This window comes from Amblyomma americanum, chromosome 1, assembly GCF_052857255.1.
Source record: "Amblyomma americanum isolate KBUSLIRL-KWMA chromosome 1, ASM5285725v1, whole genome shotgun sequence".
Taxonomy (NCBI): Eukaryota; Metazoa; Arthropoda; class Arachnida; order Ixodida; family Ixodidae; genus Amblyomma; species Amblyomma americanum.
Window position 1 is genome coordinate 147,118,142 of NC_135497.1, and position 20,800 is coordinate 147,138,941.

Sequence of the window (20,800 nt, forward strand, 5' to 3'; positions counted from 1 at the left end):
CCGTTACTCGGATTAGCTACTGCGTGTGAAGTAATTTTATAGCGCACGAAACTTTGTTCACCTTGCCTTGTGCACATTGTCTTAAATAGCAGCTCATCAGGTTTCCTTTATAATTGGCGCTAAGGGCGTGATAAACGCAGAGGTTTGGCTCAAGGCGCTTCCTTGCAGAATAAAATAACTGAAGAAACGAGAAACGAAGATGTGTTTAAACGCGCGTAAAAGAGAGCGAACGTGTTTTGGAGGCGCAGAACTTTAGTTTCAGTGAATTAGTTGCCCAGTGGTCCTTCACACCGCGCTGTAACGCAGCGCCTGAATTTCTAAGCAAAGGGACGATGTCACACCTTCTGAGACAATGGTCACGAAGCAGCCGGCTAGAGATAGTAGTAGTAGTAAGTGGTTTTATTAAAATAATAATAAAAAAAGGAAGGAAAATATTTTTTCTAGCCCCGGCATCTGCCATCGATGCTGAAGCACCTGAGCTGGGGCAGCGGAAATAAAGGATAGCAGGCAGAATGGAGAAATGAAATGAAAGAGGTGAGGGGAAAAGAAGAGAGGATAGGGGGAGAAGTAATATACACAAACTATTTACACAATATAACTAGAGATAGAGATGGGGCATATTTTTATGAGGAAATACATGACGACACAAGAATGAGACGAGTGAAGGTGCGCAATTTCGTTCAGTCCGGTGGAGATCCTGCTTGGTTATTGTTCGCCTCTCTCTCTCTCTCTCCCTCTTTCCTACCCTGAGTGAGGAGCGGTGCCGCAGCAAGTGTACTCAATGTGCGAGACCTCAGCAGAGAGCCATTTTTTTCATAAGGCGATTCCGCAAGCGCTTGTGTAAGGTCGGCTGGAATTTCATCCTTGAGTGCTGACCATGGAGCGCCGAGAAGCGAGCCAAATGGGCGAGCCCAGCGAGCGACCGGACGCGGGGAAACGTCTCAAGCCTCCCTGCTTTGTAGAAGGTCGTCGCACCGTGGGCGCCAAAGCACCGCTGCGCGGACGGTGCCTGCATTCTCCCCCAGCGCGGCGCTGCAAGCGACGAGACGAACTCGGCACTGGGAATATAGCGGATCTTTAAGCAGGAAATTGCCAAAGAAAATATCTACGATAATTGTAGGGGAAGCTCTTCGTTGTTTGAGGCCAGGACTGGAGTTTTGCGTACTAAGACGTATAGAGTCAGGTACCAGGAGATAAGACACTTTGTGCATTGCGTGCGGAGAGGAGGAGGAAACGGCTGAACACTTGATATTTCTCTTTAAAGGGCTTCACCCTACAGTGGAAGGCAGCGGGGCTGACTTACCCAAGGCATTGGGGTTTAGGGATAGTGAAGGGAAAGTGGATTTTAAGAGGTTAGAAGTAACAAAGCGAAGGTTATCTGATCGGTGGCTAAAAGCAAGACAGGAGTAAAATTTCACAAGACATGGCTAGGTGGCTTGAGCCACCGGCCGATTTAAAGGGTTCAGCCGTATCCATCCATCCATCCATCCATCCATCCATCCATCCATCCATCCATCCATCCATCCATCCATCCATCCATCCATCCATCCATCCATCCATCCATCCATCCATCCATCCATCCATCCATCCATCCATCCATCCATCCACGAACGAGCTCTGTTACGGCGGTCGCCACGAGGACAGCTCCAGGACGACGCGCTCTGTCTGCAGCTTTAATTATGCGCTGACGGTGGCCAAGGAGCGGAGTGAAGTGTCGCTGTCGATGCAGGATGTGCGCGGGGCGAGCGAGAAAAGCCCGGCTCTTCATATCCTGTCGATGACGCACGACGAAGGCGGCGCCGAGTGGCTCATATATACGCCTACCTTCATAAAAGGGCCCTTTAACGCCCTCCTATTCAGCACGGCGCGAGCGAAGTGCGCCGGCTACTTACGGGATGATGGCGTCGCGAACCCCGGGCCCGAGACTGCGGCGCTGCAAGGCCTCCGACTATCGAGACGCGGCCCCATCGTCTCATCGTGCGCAACTCGCCGCTTTGATGGCCGGCTGACCCCCTTCCAGGCGAAATAACCCGCGTCACCACGCCCGGCTGCCGCCGACGGCGCAAACAATGGGCCCCAAAGTGGCAGAGAACAATCAGCCCCGACCAGGGCCGCCACTTCCTATATTTTTGCGGCCGACGTAGTGCATTGAGAACGCGCCCACTTTTATTCGCTTTATATATATATATATATATATATATATATATTCTCTGCCTCCTAATACTGCGGGGGTAGAGAGGGAGAGAAATATAGCGAGCCTCCCCCTCGCGTGCGAGATTACGGCGGCGGCCACCGCGTTCGTCCGTTTCGGCCAGTTTCCTGCTGGTCTAGATGTTTCTCCAGCCGCAAAGGGCTAGATACTACCTCCTCTCTGCTTAACGAAATAAGGGGAGTAAAAGAAATGACTGAGAAAGAGACGTCTGGAGGCCGGGCGTGGGCTTTCTCGCGGCAGGCCGCTGGACCGAAGACCCCAAGGCCGCCCGGCGTCGCGGGGCGGACGGCGGGAACCCTTTTTCGTCGGCCGGACAGGGCACGCATCGCCCATTGGCACTCTTTCCTCGCGGCGGCCACTGGGGTGGACTAAGCCAGACGCTATATTTAGACCCTGACAGGCCGCCAGGCCGGAACGTCGCGGGGGCAGCGCTAGTCTTCGAGGTCGGAACTGTTCCCTTTGTGTGGGACGCCGCCCGCTCCGGGACAGCGGTGCTCCCACAGCACCATCAGCTCGAGCGAGCGCCCGCAAATCGGTTGCGACGACGGAAGTTGGCCAACACCGCACAGCGGAGCCACGCGTGCGACGCAGGCCTCTGGACACGGCGCTAACGCTCATTCGTCGCTGTCACTACCGCAGGGTGGACGCAAGGCGTGGTGGCACGGGGTGCGTCCACACGCGACTGCCAGCGTCGGCCTCTTCGCGATGCCGCTGCGCGTAGTACGTGACACGAATGCGTCCTCTTGAAATCCTCGCTGCTTGCGCGCGGTTCAGATATGCACCCAGTTGCTTCGCCTTTGTAGTTCGGTTCAATCGCAGTCACGTAAATACTAACTCTCGCCTTCAACCGCTAATATAATGCGGTCGTGGCGTCGAACATGGACACCATCAGCATTAGCTTTCATTCGTTATCTGGCGGGCAATGTACTGGGGCCTGCACTATCCTCTGGCTACGAGTTCCCTGCGGAGCAGACACGTGGTGTCCCGCGACGAGCACGCCGCGTGGTTGTCGCGAGAGCCGTGTGCCAAAAGCGCCTTGACAAACGCCCTGCGCCTGGCACCGCCGGATGAGACAAAAATTACTGTGGGACCATAAAGAGAACGAAAAAGAAAGTGTCCCTGCCCGGCACGATACGCAGCAGAAGAAATGACGAAGGCTGAATACAGCGTCAAAATTAACTACATTTTGAACGGCTAGCTGGCACGTCGTCGCCAAGTTTCGCTGCACAGTCGGCACGAAACGTGAGCGGAACACGCGGAACACCTTCTAGCTGCATTCACGTGCGGCCCAATGGGGGGAAAAAATCCCAACGTATTACGTTGTGCTTGCACGCCCAAGGTAACTGTCTCGAGAAAGGGGGCCCGGTTGGGGCAGGTGCATGTCCAACGAGAGAACCTCCGGGCGGATTGAGGGAGGGGAGGGGGTTGAGTCTAATTTCGAGGGTGGCCCGGGCCCCCTCGATCCTCCCCTTGGATATGTGCCGGTGGTTGCATGTATCTCCGTCCCGCTACTGTTGCGTCTGAAGCTCACCAAGTCTTCCGATTTGTACGTCGGTTGTCTAATCAACAGAGCGCTCCTTTTACACTTCGTCCCGCAAGAATACGCCGACCTGCCCAAGTAATCATGCATTACTGGATACAGCCATTGCGCTCGACACGCATACGAAATGAGAAATTGTTTTTATTCATTCTCTATATTCTTTCCCTGCACCGGGGTGTCGTGATGAAGGCCTCATCAGGCCGAAAGCGACTTGGGAGGCGGTACGAAGTTTTGCGCGCCGACCGTGTTGTTAAAAGCATCTGCCAGACTAGTCTCGATGACGAGGGAACACTGAGCGGGTATACCACACGCATTGTGACTCTCAATCCCAGACACCGCGAAGAACACGATCGTTGCGTCTGCATATGCGGTTGCCCTCATTGAAACGTGAGCGCAGGCACCCTTGGCACGATGGTCGTGCGGCTGCTTTTGTTCTGCTCGTTTAATTACCGCCCGGGAAGCGCGCTTTCTAGCTCCGCTGCGGTCGTTGAACCCGCAGGGCTCTTTGTTCGTGCGAAGCCAGTGTGACGGATCCTGCCCGAGCGGGATACGCGTGTGGCGGCTCGCTGACCCGATTTGGTGCCGCTCTACCTTGCCTGCTCCCAAAAATCTCTTGTCAACTCTAATGAGGTGCTCGAGAGTATCGCGAAATATACGCGTCTGCGAAGAAATTAGAGGAGACGGAGGCTAAGGGATGACTGACGCTATATTATATCTGGGTTGGAAAAGGACATATTGATTTGTGTGCCTGAAAGTGTTAGGTTCACGTTCTCCGCACTATACTCGTTCTCACTGAAATTCTTCATTCTTTTTTTTTATTTTTTCCTCTTTGACTGTACACGCGCACGATCTGGACAATTATATTTGAACTCTGTAAATAGTGTAAATATGAATACTCCCTATGTCCTTTCTTGCTATCCCCTTACCTCTTTCGTTTCTCTTCTTCATACTGCCTTCTATCCTTTATTTCCGCTGCCCCAGCTCAGGTGCCGCCGATAAAGTGATGGCAGATGCCGGGGTGAGCAAAAATATTTTAACTTCCTTTTTTAAATTTTTGATTTTTGATTAAACACTTACTACTACTACTACTACATTCAGCAGATAAGAAGCCGTTTGCCTGCACTTCTCATTTATTAGAATGGTCCAGGCGCCTTAGTTGTCGCATCGCTGGGATTGTCGAGGGCGCAGTGTCTGAGCGAGCCATACACGGACCGTTCCTCCGTGCGGATAGCTTCACTGGAGGCGGCACATACGGGCAATTGATACTGATCACACCGAGCACGCCTTGGTGCGCACACACCCAGCTACTGTCCGACCCTGGCGTTTATTACCAAGGAGAAGGACTCCAGCCCTGTAAAACACGAACGATCCAACACAAGCAACACGGCTGTGTTTAAGAACATGTTTCCGAACAATGGTGAGGACTAGCCTACTACGGTGCTGCTGTTGGGAGGCGCATTGAACCGAGATCTGATTGTGCGTCAAAAGCCTGACGCCAGTTTTTTCTCGGAGCGAACGTGGAACATCTTGATTTCAAGTTCCACGCTTAATTTTTACTCCGTTGGCAGATGCTGCGAGTCAGAAGTCGTGCAATCGACTGCGCGAGTCAAGATAGTTTACAATTACTCACGCGCTGGGACCTGGACCGAATTTTTTTTTTCTTTTGAGAACCAGCAAACGCGACAGAGCGTGCGGCAAGACAGAGAATCTGGGGAACTCTTCCCGGCACAGAAGCCGGTACGGCGCGTACTTGCGCCAACAAAAGAAGAAAGTCTTATCTTCGTCTGTTCTACAGCGGGACGCCGGGACAGCCTCCGCAATGCCTGTTGCCGGCTGGCTCGCCGCTCAGAACTGCCGTGCGAGCTGCGGGACATCTGTAGCCGTTGCAGGAAGGGAAGGCGTCCTCTTTTATCTCGCTTCTTTTTTTCTTTTTTCCCGCCGAGACGGCGCAGCACGCGCTGCCCGATGACGCAGCGCCTTTCCGTGCAACGGGGTCCGCCAGTAAAACGTATCGAAGCGGAAGAAGCGTACGCCACGGCAGAACTGGTTAGCCGGGCCGGGCCAAAGTAGGTCCGCCCGGGATCCTGGAAAGTGGAGCGTCTGCACAATATGCCCTACGCTTTTCTTTTCTCCCGGTTCTCTGCAGTTAATTCTCTTTTTTTCCGCGTTTTGCAGCGAGCCCGGCGCAGCGCTGTGTCGGCCTATCCACGAACCTCTCAGACGGCTCTTCGTCCGTTTCTGCCAGCCATATCGTAAAGCCTGTTTATAAAACACTAAAAACTCTAGCTGACTACAACAGAAACAATAACACGAAAGAGAAGGAGCCATTCTATAGCGAGAAGGGCTGTAATGAAGTCGGAGCTGAAGAAACATTCAACAAGACCGTCTGTGAGGTGTACACGAAATAGTAGCTGAAACAAAGAGAATAGTTCACCTTTGCATCAACACTTTCACTGTGTCGCAATTTCACCGTATACAAACAGATTCGGGAGGCTTCAGTGCACCCATTTATACGACGGGCACCAGAACCGGAGGATACACCGTATACAAAGCGAGCAGAGATACTAGAGGTCTCGGATAGGGCACCACAAAGTCCGGGCCTATGCACTCGGGCTAGGTCTATCATTTCGAACCCATCGAAGTGCGGTCGCCGTAGCCTAGAGCATAAGCTCACGCCAACGCGCATGAGGCAGAGAGAGAGAGCACATGCAGACTCCCAGACTTTTCTTGCTTGCTTTTGTACGAATTGCTTTTGCACGAGGGCCACCAGAATGAACATCACCGCGCGCGAACGTGCACAGCGTCTGCGAGCAAAATGATTCTTTAAATACGGGGAACGCCTGAATCTTGGGCGGAAGTAACATCGCGAGGCGCTACACGTACCCGCCCCGCCAAAACGTTCTCGGTGCAGCGAATTCTGGCGCGTTATTTGCCGACGACCAACATCTGACGCCGTGAGTTGTCCTTCAGGCATCCATGCGGCAGTATACTGCGCGCAACTTGGGTCAGCTTTTGATTCGCCTACTGGAAGTAAGAAAAAAAAAGATACCAATTTGAGGAAGGAGAGAGTGGCGTGAAGAGCGATTTTCGCGGATGTGCAGAAAGAAAAAAAAATTAAGCAAAGGAAGAAAACAGCGAATAAACGAAGGATTGAGAGGTTCATTGTTTCATCTCATGGCTCGAGAAAAGTGTTCAGTTTTGGGTGATTTAGCGATTAATTTTAGTCTGAACGGTTCTCGTAGCCGTCAGCTCAAGTATACAAGGCACGGAAAGCCTTTGAAAAAATTTTCAAAGATAGGCTTTTTGGGGTAAAAATATGGCTTTTGCGGCATAGTATTACCAGTGTTGGCGGACAACAGAAAACCAGTGAACCGTCTCAAGTAGTAAGCTGGGTGACTAATTTTTAATAATGAACTTCTTAACTAGTAGAGTTAGGCGCCTAGTTGCAATTAGAGCTTTGCAGCCGGTCGTTAGTAATAGCCACATCAATTTTTATAATTTCGAAAACGCGATTATCCTCGGCGTTGTGGCTCGACAAAATTGTGTGTTTTTTTTAACTAGTTACGTGCGTTCGAAAGGTTGCTTTGCCTGCATGCTTTTCGAAAGCGCATATATTTTGGCACAATTTAGCGAGATTTTGTTGAACCACAGCGCCGAGGATAATAGCGTTTTCGAAATTCAAAAACTGATAGGGCTATTACTAACGACTGGCTACCAGTCTCTAATTGCAACTAGGCGCCCAACTCAAATAGTTAAAAAGTTAATCATTAAAAATTAGTTAGCCGGCTTAATACTTGAGAAGATTCACCGGTTTTCTGACGTCCGCCAACTCTGGTAATACTACGCTGAAGAAACCATATTTTTACCCCAAAAAAGCCTATTTCTGAAAATTTTTTAGTCTTCCCTGAAACACCTGGATATATAGGTCGCCATGTGTTTTTCGCATCTGGTTACACCCGATAATAGGGTTACTACGCAGTTATTAGGCGTTGGCCACCACGGTGGGCAGGTTGTGATGACGTCACGAGGCCACATGACCTAGGTGGCAGGTGGGCAGCTGCTTTTCTGCTCACAACGCCGCCGAAGACGTTCGATTTTCTGCACAACGGGACCCGTGGGTGACATGCATGCATCGAACGATTGTAATAAAAATTATGTCATGTATAGTATAGTGTGCTTTATCCACGCCATGCAAACACACACAACACACGTGACATATCGCTTTAATCACAAAGCAATGTCGTGATTAACGAAGCATAACCACGAAAAACAATGCAAAACAATCGCCACACACTGCTAGCTCACCTAATTCGCACTTGGCCTGGCCACGCAAATCGACCGTCTTATTATTTTTTTATTTTTTCTGTCGCGAGACGTCTGCCTCAAGCGGGGCTGCCGCGACACCAATGCTTCTAGGAGGCGCTGGCGGTGCCTGAGGCAGTTGTGCTTCCTTCTTCCCGTCCAGTACCACGCGCAACAGTTCGGGCATTGCACGCGGAAACTTCGTGATTGCCGTCTTAGGAGAGAAGGGGGCACGTTAACGCGATAACGTTAGGGGTCCCGTTCAGCGGAAAACCCGGAGTCGTCGTCGGCGTCTTCGGCGGCGCCGTGAGCGAAAAATCCCCAGGGAATCTGGGACGTGTGAAACTCAGGTTGATGTACCCGAGCGACCTCTCGCGACCAGCTCATTAATTAACGGTATAGCTCCAAGGCTCCCGTTCAGCGGCGTGTAGAGAAAAGCAGGCGGATACATGCCGCCTAAGTCACGTGACCTTGTGACGTCATCACTCACCCCCGGCGCGGCTGTGTTTGAAACAGCCACCTGCCGGGGTATAGTGGCGCGTGGCATAACCGCTGCACCAGGAGTTGTATCACGAGGACTCTGGGCGATCTATGAACGTGGAATAAAGCGTGACCAATTCCGAATACATGGGCATGTAGGCAGAAAGACGGCAGAGAAGGAGTGGGAGGGATCTATAATGCCGTTGCATTGTATACTCTTAACTTAGGTTAAGCATTGTGTGATGGTGAAAGAAAGAACAATGTCCGCGTCTGCGAAGTGATGCGCGAAGATGGCCGCAGGAAGGGACCCATTAACGTTATCGCGTCATATCCTTAAGCCAGCGCTTAAGTTTCCCTTTAAGTAAGTTTTTTTTTTGTTCCTGCTTCATTGCTCCTCTGTCCTGCGCACAAAAATGCATACATTTTAGCTGGATTTACGATGCTAAAGCTTATCCTGTTTACCATAGCACGGTACGAAGTCACATCCATCATGGCTATTATTCAGTGAGATATTGCTCCCGTTGGTGTAAATTCTCTCGCAGGTAGACACTTTTTCCGCCTCGCGGTGGTATATTCGACGTTGTTTGCCGCGAACAAGCAGTCAAACGCGATATATATAAAGCTGGAGAATAAATGTTTTTTTTCTTTTTTGCTCTCTTCTGCTCGATATGCCAACGCGAGTAAGCCAGCTGCGTCGGGAGAGAAACGCTGAAAAAACAAAATATGACGGACGATTTAGTGTGCTTAGGCAAATGCAAATTAGGTGCACTAGCACTTCGGTTCTCACTTCGGTTTCGTTTCGAGGCTCGGGTTTCAAGGTCAAGCAGACTTCAGACAAAGGTCGCCGAAATCGGTGGGTGGTGGCCTTAGTGCCAGTGCACTAAAACTGGAGGGCACACTTAAGCTCCGCCTTAACGGTATGACGTGATAGCGTTAATGGGTTAATGCCCACATATGCGGAATTGGTCATTCTCTACATTCACAGATCGCTGGGAGTGCTCACACCACTCCTGGTGCAGTAGTGGTGCAGCGGTTAAGCGATGCGTCACTACCCGCGATGGCAGGTGCTGCCACCACCGGTGGGGCTTGTGCGACCCTGGTTGGTATTCCCGAGCGACCGATCATTAATTCAACTGCCACCTGCCACGATGGGCAGTTTGCTCACAATCCGATGGACAAGTTGTGATGACGTCACAAAGCCACGTGACCTAGGTGACCCACATAGGTTGCTTCAAGGTCAAGCAGGCTTCAAAGATCGGCGAAATCGCTGAGTGTGGGCTCAAGCGGTTTGCCCCTTTCTGGTGCCCCACCGCACCCTTCTCTCCGCGCTCTGTATTTTTCCCAGGAAATACGGCTCTGCCGTGCAAGCGGCCGGAAGTGATACACCGATACGCGGAGCTTGGCTGAGTAGCGGCGGCGGGGAGTGCTCCCGGACCCGTTCCGTCGTTTGCTGCTGCTCGAAAAACGAGGGGCGTATTCGAACATCCAGACGATGAGACGATGTAATGAAAAAGCAGCAGCACGAAATAAGAAAGGGGTGAGGCAGAGTTCTACGTCCGGGGGAACGTGCTTGACAAAGAAGAACAAAAAAAAAGTGTATTACACAACAGACTTGCCATCTGATTTTGGCTTGTCTACCATGCCAGGCGTGGTGTTCGCTGCGATACTGGGCGTCGCCTGGTTAACCTTCCTGCCTTTCCGTTCATGCATTCTCTCTCACTAAATTTCGAATCGTTCTTAGAGCTCGCTGAGCGTGTAGTGGCGCCAGCGCACATTCTGGGCGTTACGCCCAGTGGGCAGAGCGAGCCTCCTACGGCCGTCGCGTTCGTAGCCTTCGCTCGTTCTCTGAAATAACCCATCCCTTTATTTGGCCGCAACGGACACCGAAGACACTGACACTAGGGAGTTTTAGCATAGCCGGACAGCTGTACGGTAAATACGGTAACACGTTTCAGTTTCTACCGTTGCCAGGCTTGCGAAGCCACATTTGCCGTACGGAAGCAGTTGCCGTAGTTACCGTGCTTACCGTACGATGGAGCTAAAGCTCTGTACAGTGTCATAAAAATTACTTCCGGCCACTTATGGTAGGATATTGTTCCCGTGCACTGACAAAGGTTCGGAGCCATAGAGCTCGTTCAGCGTCAACTCGCTCGGCCGGGGAGAATCGACAGGAGTCCTGCCAGAGCAAGGCCTCATACTACGCATAAATGTACGCAGCAGAAGCCAGTCGTTCGCGCACTGCGTGCCTGGTCTTTGTGTTTAGCTAGGTGTGCGTGCATGTTTCCCCGCGAGATTGATGGCAGCGAACCGAGGCCGGCGCCTCTTCGAAGCAGGAACCGAATCGGCGGCCATCAACGCGGCTGGCTCGGCAGTGTCTGAGCTCGCGCCTGCGGATGCCCCAGCGCGGGGCGACGCCCACGGGCGAGCGTGGCGCGCGCGCTAAGCGACCCCTATACGCTCTGGAGGCCAAGCGGACAGGCCGCTGCAAATCCGCCCGTCGGGGAAGGCAAAGTGCGCGACATGGCGCTGGCGTGAACCGCTCGCCAGGGAGCCCATCACGCGATGCTTGCTAGCAAGCGCGCCACCGAGGACATTGCTCCGACCAGGGCTGGTTCTAACATCGTTCGCTCTGCTTCGCTTCTGTTTTCCCACACGGCGTTGGAATATTGACGCCCGCTTCTTAAGTTGATCTACCTGCAATTGCAACTACATGAGGCCTCAGCGATTTTAGCCCGTTCCGTCGTACAGAGGACGTAAGAAGGAATGCTTCTCGGTTCCTGTCGGGAAGAGCGTCTATGGGGTGCGAAGAGGAGAAAGGGAGGCGGAGCTAGGGTATCGCGTTCAGTCCCTTCTCCGCTTTGTGCGTTCGAGGAGTGCTAAGAAGGCAGAAAAAAGGAAAAAACAATTCGCTCGTGCTCCCTAATTACTTCGTATTCCGATTTCTGCCCTGGCGGTGTTCTAAAATCCTGATCAACAGTAGCACTCCTGCCTATAGTTGTCCGTCTGCGACAACCCTAAACAATTTTAGATGACACGAAAATGACGCGTCATTTTTTTCCTTCGTTTCAGATTTACCCCGTATGGACGCAGTCATATTTTCACTGGCCTGTGACAGTAGCGTTCCGACTGGCGGATAATATAGGGTGCCTGCCGGAGGCCACCGGAACAGTCCAGAATGCAGATGGCTCAGTCAAGTTGTAAACAGTGAAAATGTCTATATAACGTAGAATTATGTTGAATGATTTAAAATTATGCTGAGCAAGGAAGACGTAAGTACATTGTCAAACTGCTCGTAGGATGAATCGTGAGAAAGCCATGCCAGCACCAACAGCTTGCGTAGGCACTCTTTAGAGCAAACAACAACTTGCTCCCGCGCGAGGCATCGTTCTTCTTTATTCCAACGCGAGATCAAAGATGTGGCACGTATACAATTAAAGTAATGACAACCAAACCTTAATGCACCTTGCTTCGCCCACATGTGCTGGCCATTATTATTATATTATTATTATTATTATTATTATTATTATTATTATTATTATTATTATTATTATTATTATTATTATTATTATTCCCAGTTGTTAACTGCTGTTCCTTCTGGAATGAAATGTTTGACAAACAAAGGACACGTGGCTTCTTATGCCGCAAACAAAGTTTACACTGGTTTGATGGAGCGGGTAGTGGACTGCTTTCTATATTCTTGCTTTCCACCCATGTAGATCATGGCCCTGGAATTCAGCTTCGGAAACAGGGAGGAAACCTGCAGCGTGGTTCAAACAACTTTGTATCTACGTAGAGGGAAATGGTGCTCACTTTGTCGTTTTATTAAATGCGACTGATGATGATAAAATCGGCGCCGCTCTCACCGAGTCACGTTCGAGGACGTATACGGCATACGCCACACACGCGCGCGAACCGCGTGCACATAGTTTCCTCCACGTAAGGGGCCAGCGACATCTCTGTGAAACGCAGCGAACCCAGCACGTCTCTATCAGCAGTTGCGAGACCATCCGCGACTCCCGTGCGCGAGCGGAGCGAAATTTGATCTCACGCTGAGAAGCAACACCACGCTGCAAAAGCAAGCGCTGTGTAACTGTCTAGCGCACACATCTGCTGCGCAGCACTGCACCCCGCATGCGTGGCCCATCAACTAACCAGAGATCAAGCTTCGTCGATCTGTACAAACCCATGGACTTGCAGGGAGTGGTTTTATTTTCTCCAGCTAACGTCTTTATAGATTTTTTTTAGATTTATAGGGGTTTAACGTCCCAAAGCGACTCAGGCTATGAGGGACGCCGTAGTGAAGGGCTCCGCAAATTTCGACCACCTGGGGTTCTTTAACGTGCACTGACGTCGCACAGTACACGGGCCTCTAGAATTTCGCCTCCATAGAAATTCGACCGCCGCGGCCGGAATCGAACACGCGTCTTTCGGGTCAGCAGCCGAGCGCCATAACCACTGAGCCACCGCGGCGGCTAACGTCTTTATAGAGCCCGGGTAAAAAAAAATTGCCTATATACCTATTTGCAGCCATACAAATGCATACGTACCAAGACTACTTGGCGGCTCATACTCAACAATTCTGGACAAAAGAATTTTTGAGCGGGAAACTGTTTTTGAACGCATTTTTTTAAAATATAATGTAAGATTTCACTATAACAATCAATATAGTCCAGAGTTTGATGGAATACCGTCTGGCGAGGGGTGAACATTGTAGAAATAAAGATACACTCGCCAAAAGTTTCGACGAAAAGGAAGCACGACGTTTCGGTGCCCGTACGGGTCCCTTGCTCACATAGAGCGCCGCATGGAACGAGGGTGGCTTAAGTACGGTTAAAACTGCGTAATGTCTGATTGTAGATCTCTGGAAGATTTACACGTGTCCTGTTAAGAGCATATGCTTCGTGTTATGTATATGAAAGGGTTCTAAAAGAAGGCGCGATAAGTTTTTCTCTGTGGCAATGACTTATGCTTCGTCCCAACTGATGGTGTGTCCCGTTGATACGCTGTGTTCCGCCAAAGCATTAGATGTGGAGCGGCCGTTCGTGACGTCATTCTGATGCTCTCTGAGCCTGCGTCTGAAGTTTCCGGTTTCGCCAATGTAAGCGGTGTTACGGACTTGACACGGTATCTTGTATACCACGCCCGGGTACCTTGAGAGATATAGACCATCTTTTACATCTTAAGAAAGATGTTGCCACATATGAGAATAATGGACCATTACCAATTACCTTCACCTTCAATCATCACCTTCAACCAATTACCTTCAATATTTTCCTAACAGTGTCTTACGATTTTCTAATTTTCAAAATTTTTGCCCGAGAAGGCTGGACGTGTACGGGCAAATAATATTTGTATAAGGTAGCCTTCATGTGCGCGGGCCCACTAAAATCTCTTCGGTGTTCTGCCATTTCGGGCACGCATATTTGCTAGCACAATGACCCCCCCCCCCCAAAAAAAAATAAAAAAAATAAACGAGAATTCGATGCGCCATTGTGCATCTCGGGAAAGATGACGGATTGTAGGCATCTCAGAGAAGCGAGTTGATCTTGGGACGTGCTTGTATAACCGATTGTGAACGGAAGAGCTGGTTTTTCGAAACAGGGGTGAATGCTGAGGCCTACCTGACTCTGAATGGAAAATCGCTGACCGCTGCAGTTGACGATTGGACCTGAAGAGAATATTCACGGAACGGTTTCTTGGGGAGGAATAATGGCGCAAGAGCAACATCTTTCAACGGTGCCCAATACGGAGAAAATGAGGAGGGAGAGAGGGTGTGCAGTTGCCACACCCTTGTCTTGGCCAATCTTGGATGTACTTGCCATTTTTCATTGATTGGGGCTTAACCTGACCTTTCTCGCGTTGTAGCAGCCAAGAGTGGGCACAACACATTGACAGCAACCATACAATACTGGTATGATTTGCAAGCAATACGTATAGTACAATACACTTGGCCAGTGCAGAATTTAGTAAGAGACAATTGCGATGTTTCGGTAACTTCAAGACTGACGTTTTCGTCATTACCTTTGTAGAAGCAAGATGTGAGCAACAAGATGTAGCACAATGGGGCATACCCTGAAAGAGTGCGTTGGCTATGCCTATATTGGACAGCTCACGCCAAAAACAAAGAACGAAATCACTGATCGAGAAATTACTGGTCATGCCTGCACTCACGTAGCACGGATAGATTCATTTTTGGGCTGCGTGCCATGGATAAATAAATCAAAGTTCCCCTTCGATGTGCCGTCCATTGTACTGAGGGTCGCTGATACGACAAACCAACAGGACGAGCCTTGTATCCGCTAACTTTTCAGAAAAGCCAAAGTTAGTTTTTGTCATATTTTTATGTGTACTGCGCATTAATAAATCAAGGACAACAAACTCTTTTTCCCGAAAAGAGTTCATTACGTATATTTTAAATGCAGGCCGACGACACAGGCGACGATTGCAAACAAGCCCACTGCAGTGCGAAATGGCAGCGAATCTGCTCAATGTCTACGCATGGTGCACTCTCGTCCGCCGACTGCAGTGCTGTTCCCCGAAGAGCTCAGCACGCAGGAAGAACCGGGCCGGTCAGCGAGCCCTTGTCCTTCTGCGGCGCCACGTCCCCCTGTAGTACGTCACCTCGCGGAACATAACTAGGGTTGTGGTGGACGAGATCGTGGTATTCGCCTGTCGATGTGCTCTTCCCCTCGAAATTATGTGAGCAAGGGTACGGCGCCAGGTTAGTGGACACTGCCTCGGCAACGAGGAAGCCGCGTTTCAAGAAGAGTGCCACTGGGTAGATCGATTCGACAAAACTTTCGAAGAAAAACTCGGCGTCAGCACTCACCTTGTAAAAACAACATAAAGACACATTCCCTGTTCCTTGGCCAGAGTAATATTTTTGCTCAAGAAGTGTGCTGTGAATTATAAAGCCAACCTATTCATACATTTCCATTCAACCTGGTGATGCGCTGACAGCTATGTCAGTCACGCCATCTCCGAGGCTCGAAAAGGAGTAACGTGGGGAGTGCGCTAAACGTGTTCGTGGTCCGAGCCAAAGGACTCACCGGAGGAGGCAGGAGGTCCCTGCCGATGGAGCCCAGCTCACTGGCCGGGTAGTCCATGCCAGCGGCGGCGGCGGCGGCTTCCTGGGCCTTGTCCATGGCAGCAGCGGGCGTGTTTAGCGGGAGCACCTGCAGCGAGCCGACTGGAGCCGGCCAAGCGGCGAGGCCCCGTGACGCCGTCCGAAGTAGGACAGTGCACTCGCAGCCAGCCAACCAGGTTGAACGCCGCCCGCGAGAGCGCGACCCGAGGAAAGCCCCATTTTGTGCCTTCCCTCACCGCGGCGCGCCTCGGCGCCTTTGTGGCCCACAACGCCGAATGTCCGGCTTCGCCTCGCGTGGACACGCAGCGGGCACGCCGACGCGCCACAACTCCCCGAGGAAGCCCCGAGAAACCCCGCCGCCACCGCTGCACGCACCTCGCGAGCTGCCGCAGCATGCCATGCACTTCCGAAAACACTTGGCGGCACAACAGAACGCGTGCGCCGAGTTTTCAGTGTCGCAAGAATAAGAGCGCTGAAATCCGTGTCCCACGCTGCTGGGCTTGTCCCGACACACGCGGCCGGATGCGGCAGTCTCATTCGTGCAATGCTGCGCGTTTTCTTTTTGTAGCGGGAGGAGGCGAAATCGCGCTATTGCGTAACTCATTCCTTTCCTAAAGACGTTCTTGCATGGGAAGCAGCCTTTAGGCACCCAGGAGCTCTGCCAGGGTGGAACGGATTGGCTGCAAAGTTCTCATGCACACCTTGAAATGGCTGCGTCGGTCCGGAGATCACCTGCTTGCAGCCTCCGGTGCCTCCCATTTTCTGCGACGAACGCGTACAACACTGCCGCCGCTTCCCGTAGCGGATCGGTTTGCATCTATACCTACACTCCGACACTACATTTGGCTCCTAGTTGCAGGTACAGCTCTTCATCGCTATCGTTGTCACCCGCTGCTCGGGCCGGGATCCTCACCGCCCTCGTAAATGAAGCCATCTTCGGTTCCATTCATTGCATTCGGAACGTCTGGGGACACCGCGCAGCACGAATTCAAAATCCACGAACAGACGAGCTGAACAGATTCTCTTCTGAGTACAGGAGTAAGATTTCTGCACTAAATGGTGCACAGCTGAACAGCTGGAAAGTACACTTCTAATGGTAATAATGAGACGGCAATAGCAGCAGGCAGCTGCCTCCATCCGGAAGCTTTTGAGTCGAGTGTATACATGGCACGTTCCGACGGGGCGAGCGGCGCACTTCTTCTTTGCCGGAAGTGCCCAATATACTTGACGCCGGGCGGTACAGTGTGCGTGTATGCCTCGAGATATAGATGTAATGCGGACCGTGTCTGTACTTACGCGGTGCCTCTGGGCCTACAGGTGGGCGCCGTAGTCCAATAAAAACACACTTATTAGGCGCCTCTCGAAACAGCGATTATTTATATCCGTAGAGAGAGAGTAATAACTTCAGTGAGCAGGGGATTTGGGACACGTAGGTCCCTGGGTTCTACGCACGACAACACTGCACTATACGTTCATGAAGTTCCGTGACGTGGGCGGCCCGGTCAGTGGCGATCTGCCTGGCCGGGTCTGTCGAGCACTAGTGGTCAGGAGCTCCGGGCCCCGCGAAGGGAGGGAGGGTCGGTGGGGCATTCATGGAGTAACAGAGAAAAAATACATTGTGCTTAAACTTACAAAAAAAAAAAATCGCGCGCGCGAGCGTGTGTGTCCGCGCGTGCATGCATGCGTGTCCACTCACTCACTCACACGCACACACATGCATGCAAATTGGTTTTGAGGAAAAGAAAAGCGCAGTATGTAACTATATCTGACTTCTCGGTGGATCCCTCAACCGCGCCGTGAGAAAAGAGAGGAACATGTGCCGAATAAGAGTAGGCGGCGCCAGCACCCGCTGCCCGGCGGCCGTGTTGAAGGTCCTGGAGTCCGGTTTAGTACCGCATTCTGACGCTACACACCAAAATGGGGCGCGTGCTTAATTCTATTATCGACGGCGAGATTGACTATCAATTTTTTGGCTTTTCCCGGAATGAAGCAACGTGCGAGTGGCCTCGGACGTGGAATGACCCACAATGGCACCTCTGCAACATTATACGAGTCCTTTATAATTATTGGGTGCTGAATCGTAATAGCGTTTGTTTGAGTACAGCTAACCCAAACTCTCAGCGCGGACTTTAGCGAGAGGGTTGTACCATTTCCTCGTCATGAGTGACAGTTGCACTTGACGTGGTACCGGGCGAAAGTAAACTCTCGCTGGGACGGCACGGGTGTCATGAATTGAACCCCATGTCGATGTAGAGCACGAGGCACGCAAGCATGCACGTGCACCCTTAGTTCACGAGCCAGAGCGTTAACAGCAGAGAGGCGTACAACTTCTGACGGAGTTGCATATGCCATTCCAACCAACATTGTTTCCAGCCAAGCACCTCATGATCTAAACAAAGGTGCCCAAAGTTTCTTTTACAGCGGCAGCTGTTAATCCCTCGTTTCCCAAGATTGAGTCGTAGCCCTGTCGGCGTCTGCGGAGAAACGAAGGGCAAAGGAAGGCGAGCGGTGAGGAAAGAGAGCAAGAGGCGAGGGGAGAGAGTGCGAACTGGTTGGCACCAGGCGCGTGGCCCTTTTAACGCGATAGTGTCAAAAACCCCGTTAATAATAATAATAATAATAATTGGTTTTGGGGGAAAGGAAATGGCGCAGTATCTGTCTCATATATCGTTGGACACCTGAACCGCGCCGTAAGGAAAGGGATAAAGGAGGGAGTGAAAGAAGAAAGGAAGTAATAGGCGCCGTAGTGGAGGGCTCCGGAATAATTTCGACCACCTGGGGATCTTTAACGTGCACTGACATCGCACAGCACACGGGCGCCTTAGCGTTTTTCCTCCAGAAAAACGCAGCCGCCGCGGTCGGGTTCGAGCCCGGGAACTCCGGATCAGTAGTCGAGCGCCCTAACCACTGAGCCACCGCGGCGGGTCCCCGTTGTCCAGAAAATCCAGCGTCGGCGTAGAGCGAAGAATCACCAGCATGACCGTGGCAGGTGGTGTCCAGAGAGCAACCTAGGAGGCAGGTGGGCCACCTAGGTCACGTGACCTTGCGGCGTCATCACAACCTGGCCACCGGATAGCGAGCAAACTGCCCACCGCAGGAGGTGGCAGCTAAATTAATCACTGGTCGCTCGGGAAGATCGACCTGAGCCGCAAAATGCCCACCGCTGGGAGCGCCTGGCATCGCAGGGCAGTGGCGCAGCACCCATTGCACCAGGAGGAGTATGATGGCTCCCAGGGATCTATGAATGTAAAGTAGAGAACGACATTCTAACCTATACGCTATGCTGCCCTGTGGAGGAAAAGACGCTGCCTGCAAACGCGTGCTTATTGCGTGCGTATTTGAAGACCCGATGGGTCCTAAACCAATAATTAAGCTCTTCTCCAATGGTGTTTCTCGTAGCGTAGAGATGCGTTTCTTTTTTTTTTTTTCTGGGGGGGGGGGGGGGAGGCGAGGGCCGGCGTTCAAAGACTTCGTGATCTTGGAACAGACGCCTGCCCGTCGAGCAGTCTAATGAAGGTCCTTCTCTAGCGGTTCTTATGAGACTTCATATGCGGCCAGACGTGCGCATACGAAGTTACTTAAATACTGCACTGTTAGTGGCGCTGATTAAACTCAGTCTACAAATGCTAGACACCAAAATAAGAAAATGAGCACTAAGTAATTTTTTTCTGAACCCACCCTATTACTCTATTTCATTTATGTCATCGTTAGAACGTATCACAAAAGCCGTATGCAGCCTCTCTGTGTACAGGCCAGAGCTCGGCCCAAGCCCGCAACTTAAAGCTCGGGCATGAGCCACGACCGAGACTTCCGGGCCAAGCCATGTTTAAGCGCACATTTGCCGGCCCGGCTCTGTGCAGTGCTCTACTGTGAGGGGCGGCGTAGAGAAGGTTGTGATTTCGACATGCTGGGGTTCTTTACCGCGCAGCACACGGGCGAGTTCGAATTTTGCTCCCAACGTAATGCGGCCTCCCGAGCTGAGATTCGACTCAACGATCTTGGGAGGATTGCAGCGGCGATTCGAAGTGAAGACTTTCGAAGACTGGAATAGCAGCATGTCAGCTAGGCTCAACGAAGGGCAGCGGGACATGGCATGGCTTGCGGGGAGGAGCCCCGATGTCCACGCACCACATGCCAAGGAGCTGCACAAGCAAGACGGGAAAATTTCTCAGGTAAGTGTGGCTCATCGTTTCCGTACCGCCAAGCCCACTCAGCCGAACGCCACCCACTGAGCCGTAGCCGCCCAGGGAGATTCCTTTCCATGTCTGCACGGGACCTCACAGGGATCTATCAGGGACACACTATTTTCTTGGTATGGCGTTGCGCACACGACGAGACGAACACGGGAAAGAGTAGGTCGACAGAAAGAGCGCAAACTTACATCTTCAGGAATGAGACCCTTCCACAAACAGAAGGCGATGTACCTGGCACGACACGTTGAGCTGACGATGAGGTCCACGCAGGCGTTGACTTGGACAGGTGAAGGAGAAACATTAAGAAAAGGGCCCTCAGTGCTAGTCAAGTATTGTAGAAGAACTTCTTGCTGGGCGAGTTGGTGCATAGCTTTCATAGCAAGAAGTTCTTATACAATATATATATATATATATATATATATATATATATATATATATATATATATATATATATATATATATATATATATATATATATATATATAATTAGTGGAGCTCATCCATGATAGCTTAACAGGGTAATTATTTTTAAAGATAATTGCTTAGAAAGCAGAAGAAAAACAAACACATGCCGCCGGCGGGATCCAAACCCACGACCTCCGAATTTCGCTTCAGAGCTCTACCAACTGAGCTATGGCGACGGCTGCCCAATCTGCTTTCGGGTGTATTTATGAGTAGTGTAACCGAACTTTTAGAGCGTTCACCAGCGCCACCCGCGTCCATAGCGGCGGACGTAGTACGTCCTGTATTACCGCGAGTGCCATGTAGGAATGTGACTGAACGGTGAGGGCGGAAGCTGTGCAGAACCCTCGTATGCTACCTATGACATGAAAACTGCCATAATCGAGGCTCTCCTTAGCTATTGAGCAGACTGCTCAATAGCTGTAATCAATTTGGTCCAGATATGTAACTATGCATGTTAATTTCATTACTGAATTTTAATTTAAACTTGCTGTTATAGTTGCTAAGTATTACAATTAACACCT

At 51.1% G+C, this 20,800-nt stretch overlaps 1 protein-coding gene across 1 annotated transcript in view; it reads right to left on the reverse strand.

Annotated features, from left to right (window-relative positions):
- Positions 1-15,782, reverse strand: part of Msr-110 (DUF3736 domain-containing protein Msr-110) — a 46,858-nt gene extending 31,076 nt beyond the window's left edge. Inside the window, exon 1 of the mRNA XM_077647222.1 lies at positions 15,584-15,782. Coding sequence (XP_077503348.1) covers positions 15,584-15,679 — 96 coding nt within the window. The 5' untranslated portion in view covers positions 15,680-15,782. The remainder of the gene's footprint in view (positions 1-15,583) is intronic.
- Positions 15,783-20,800: the final 5,018 nt, after the last annotated feature.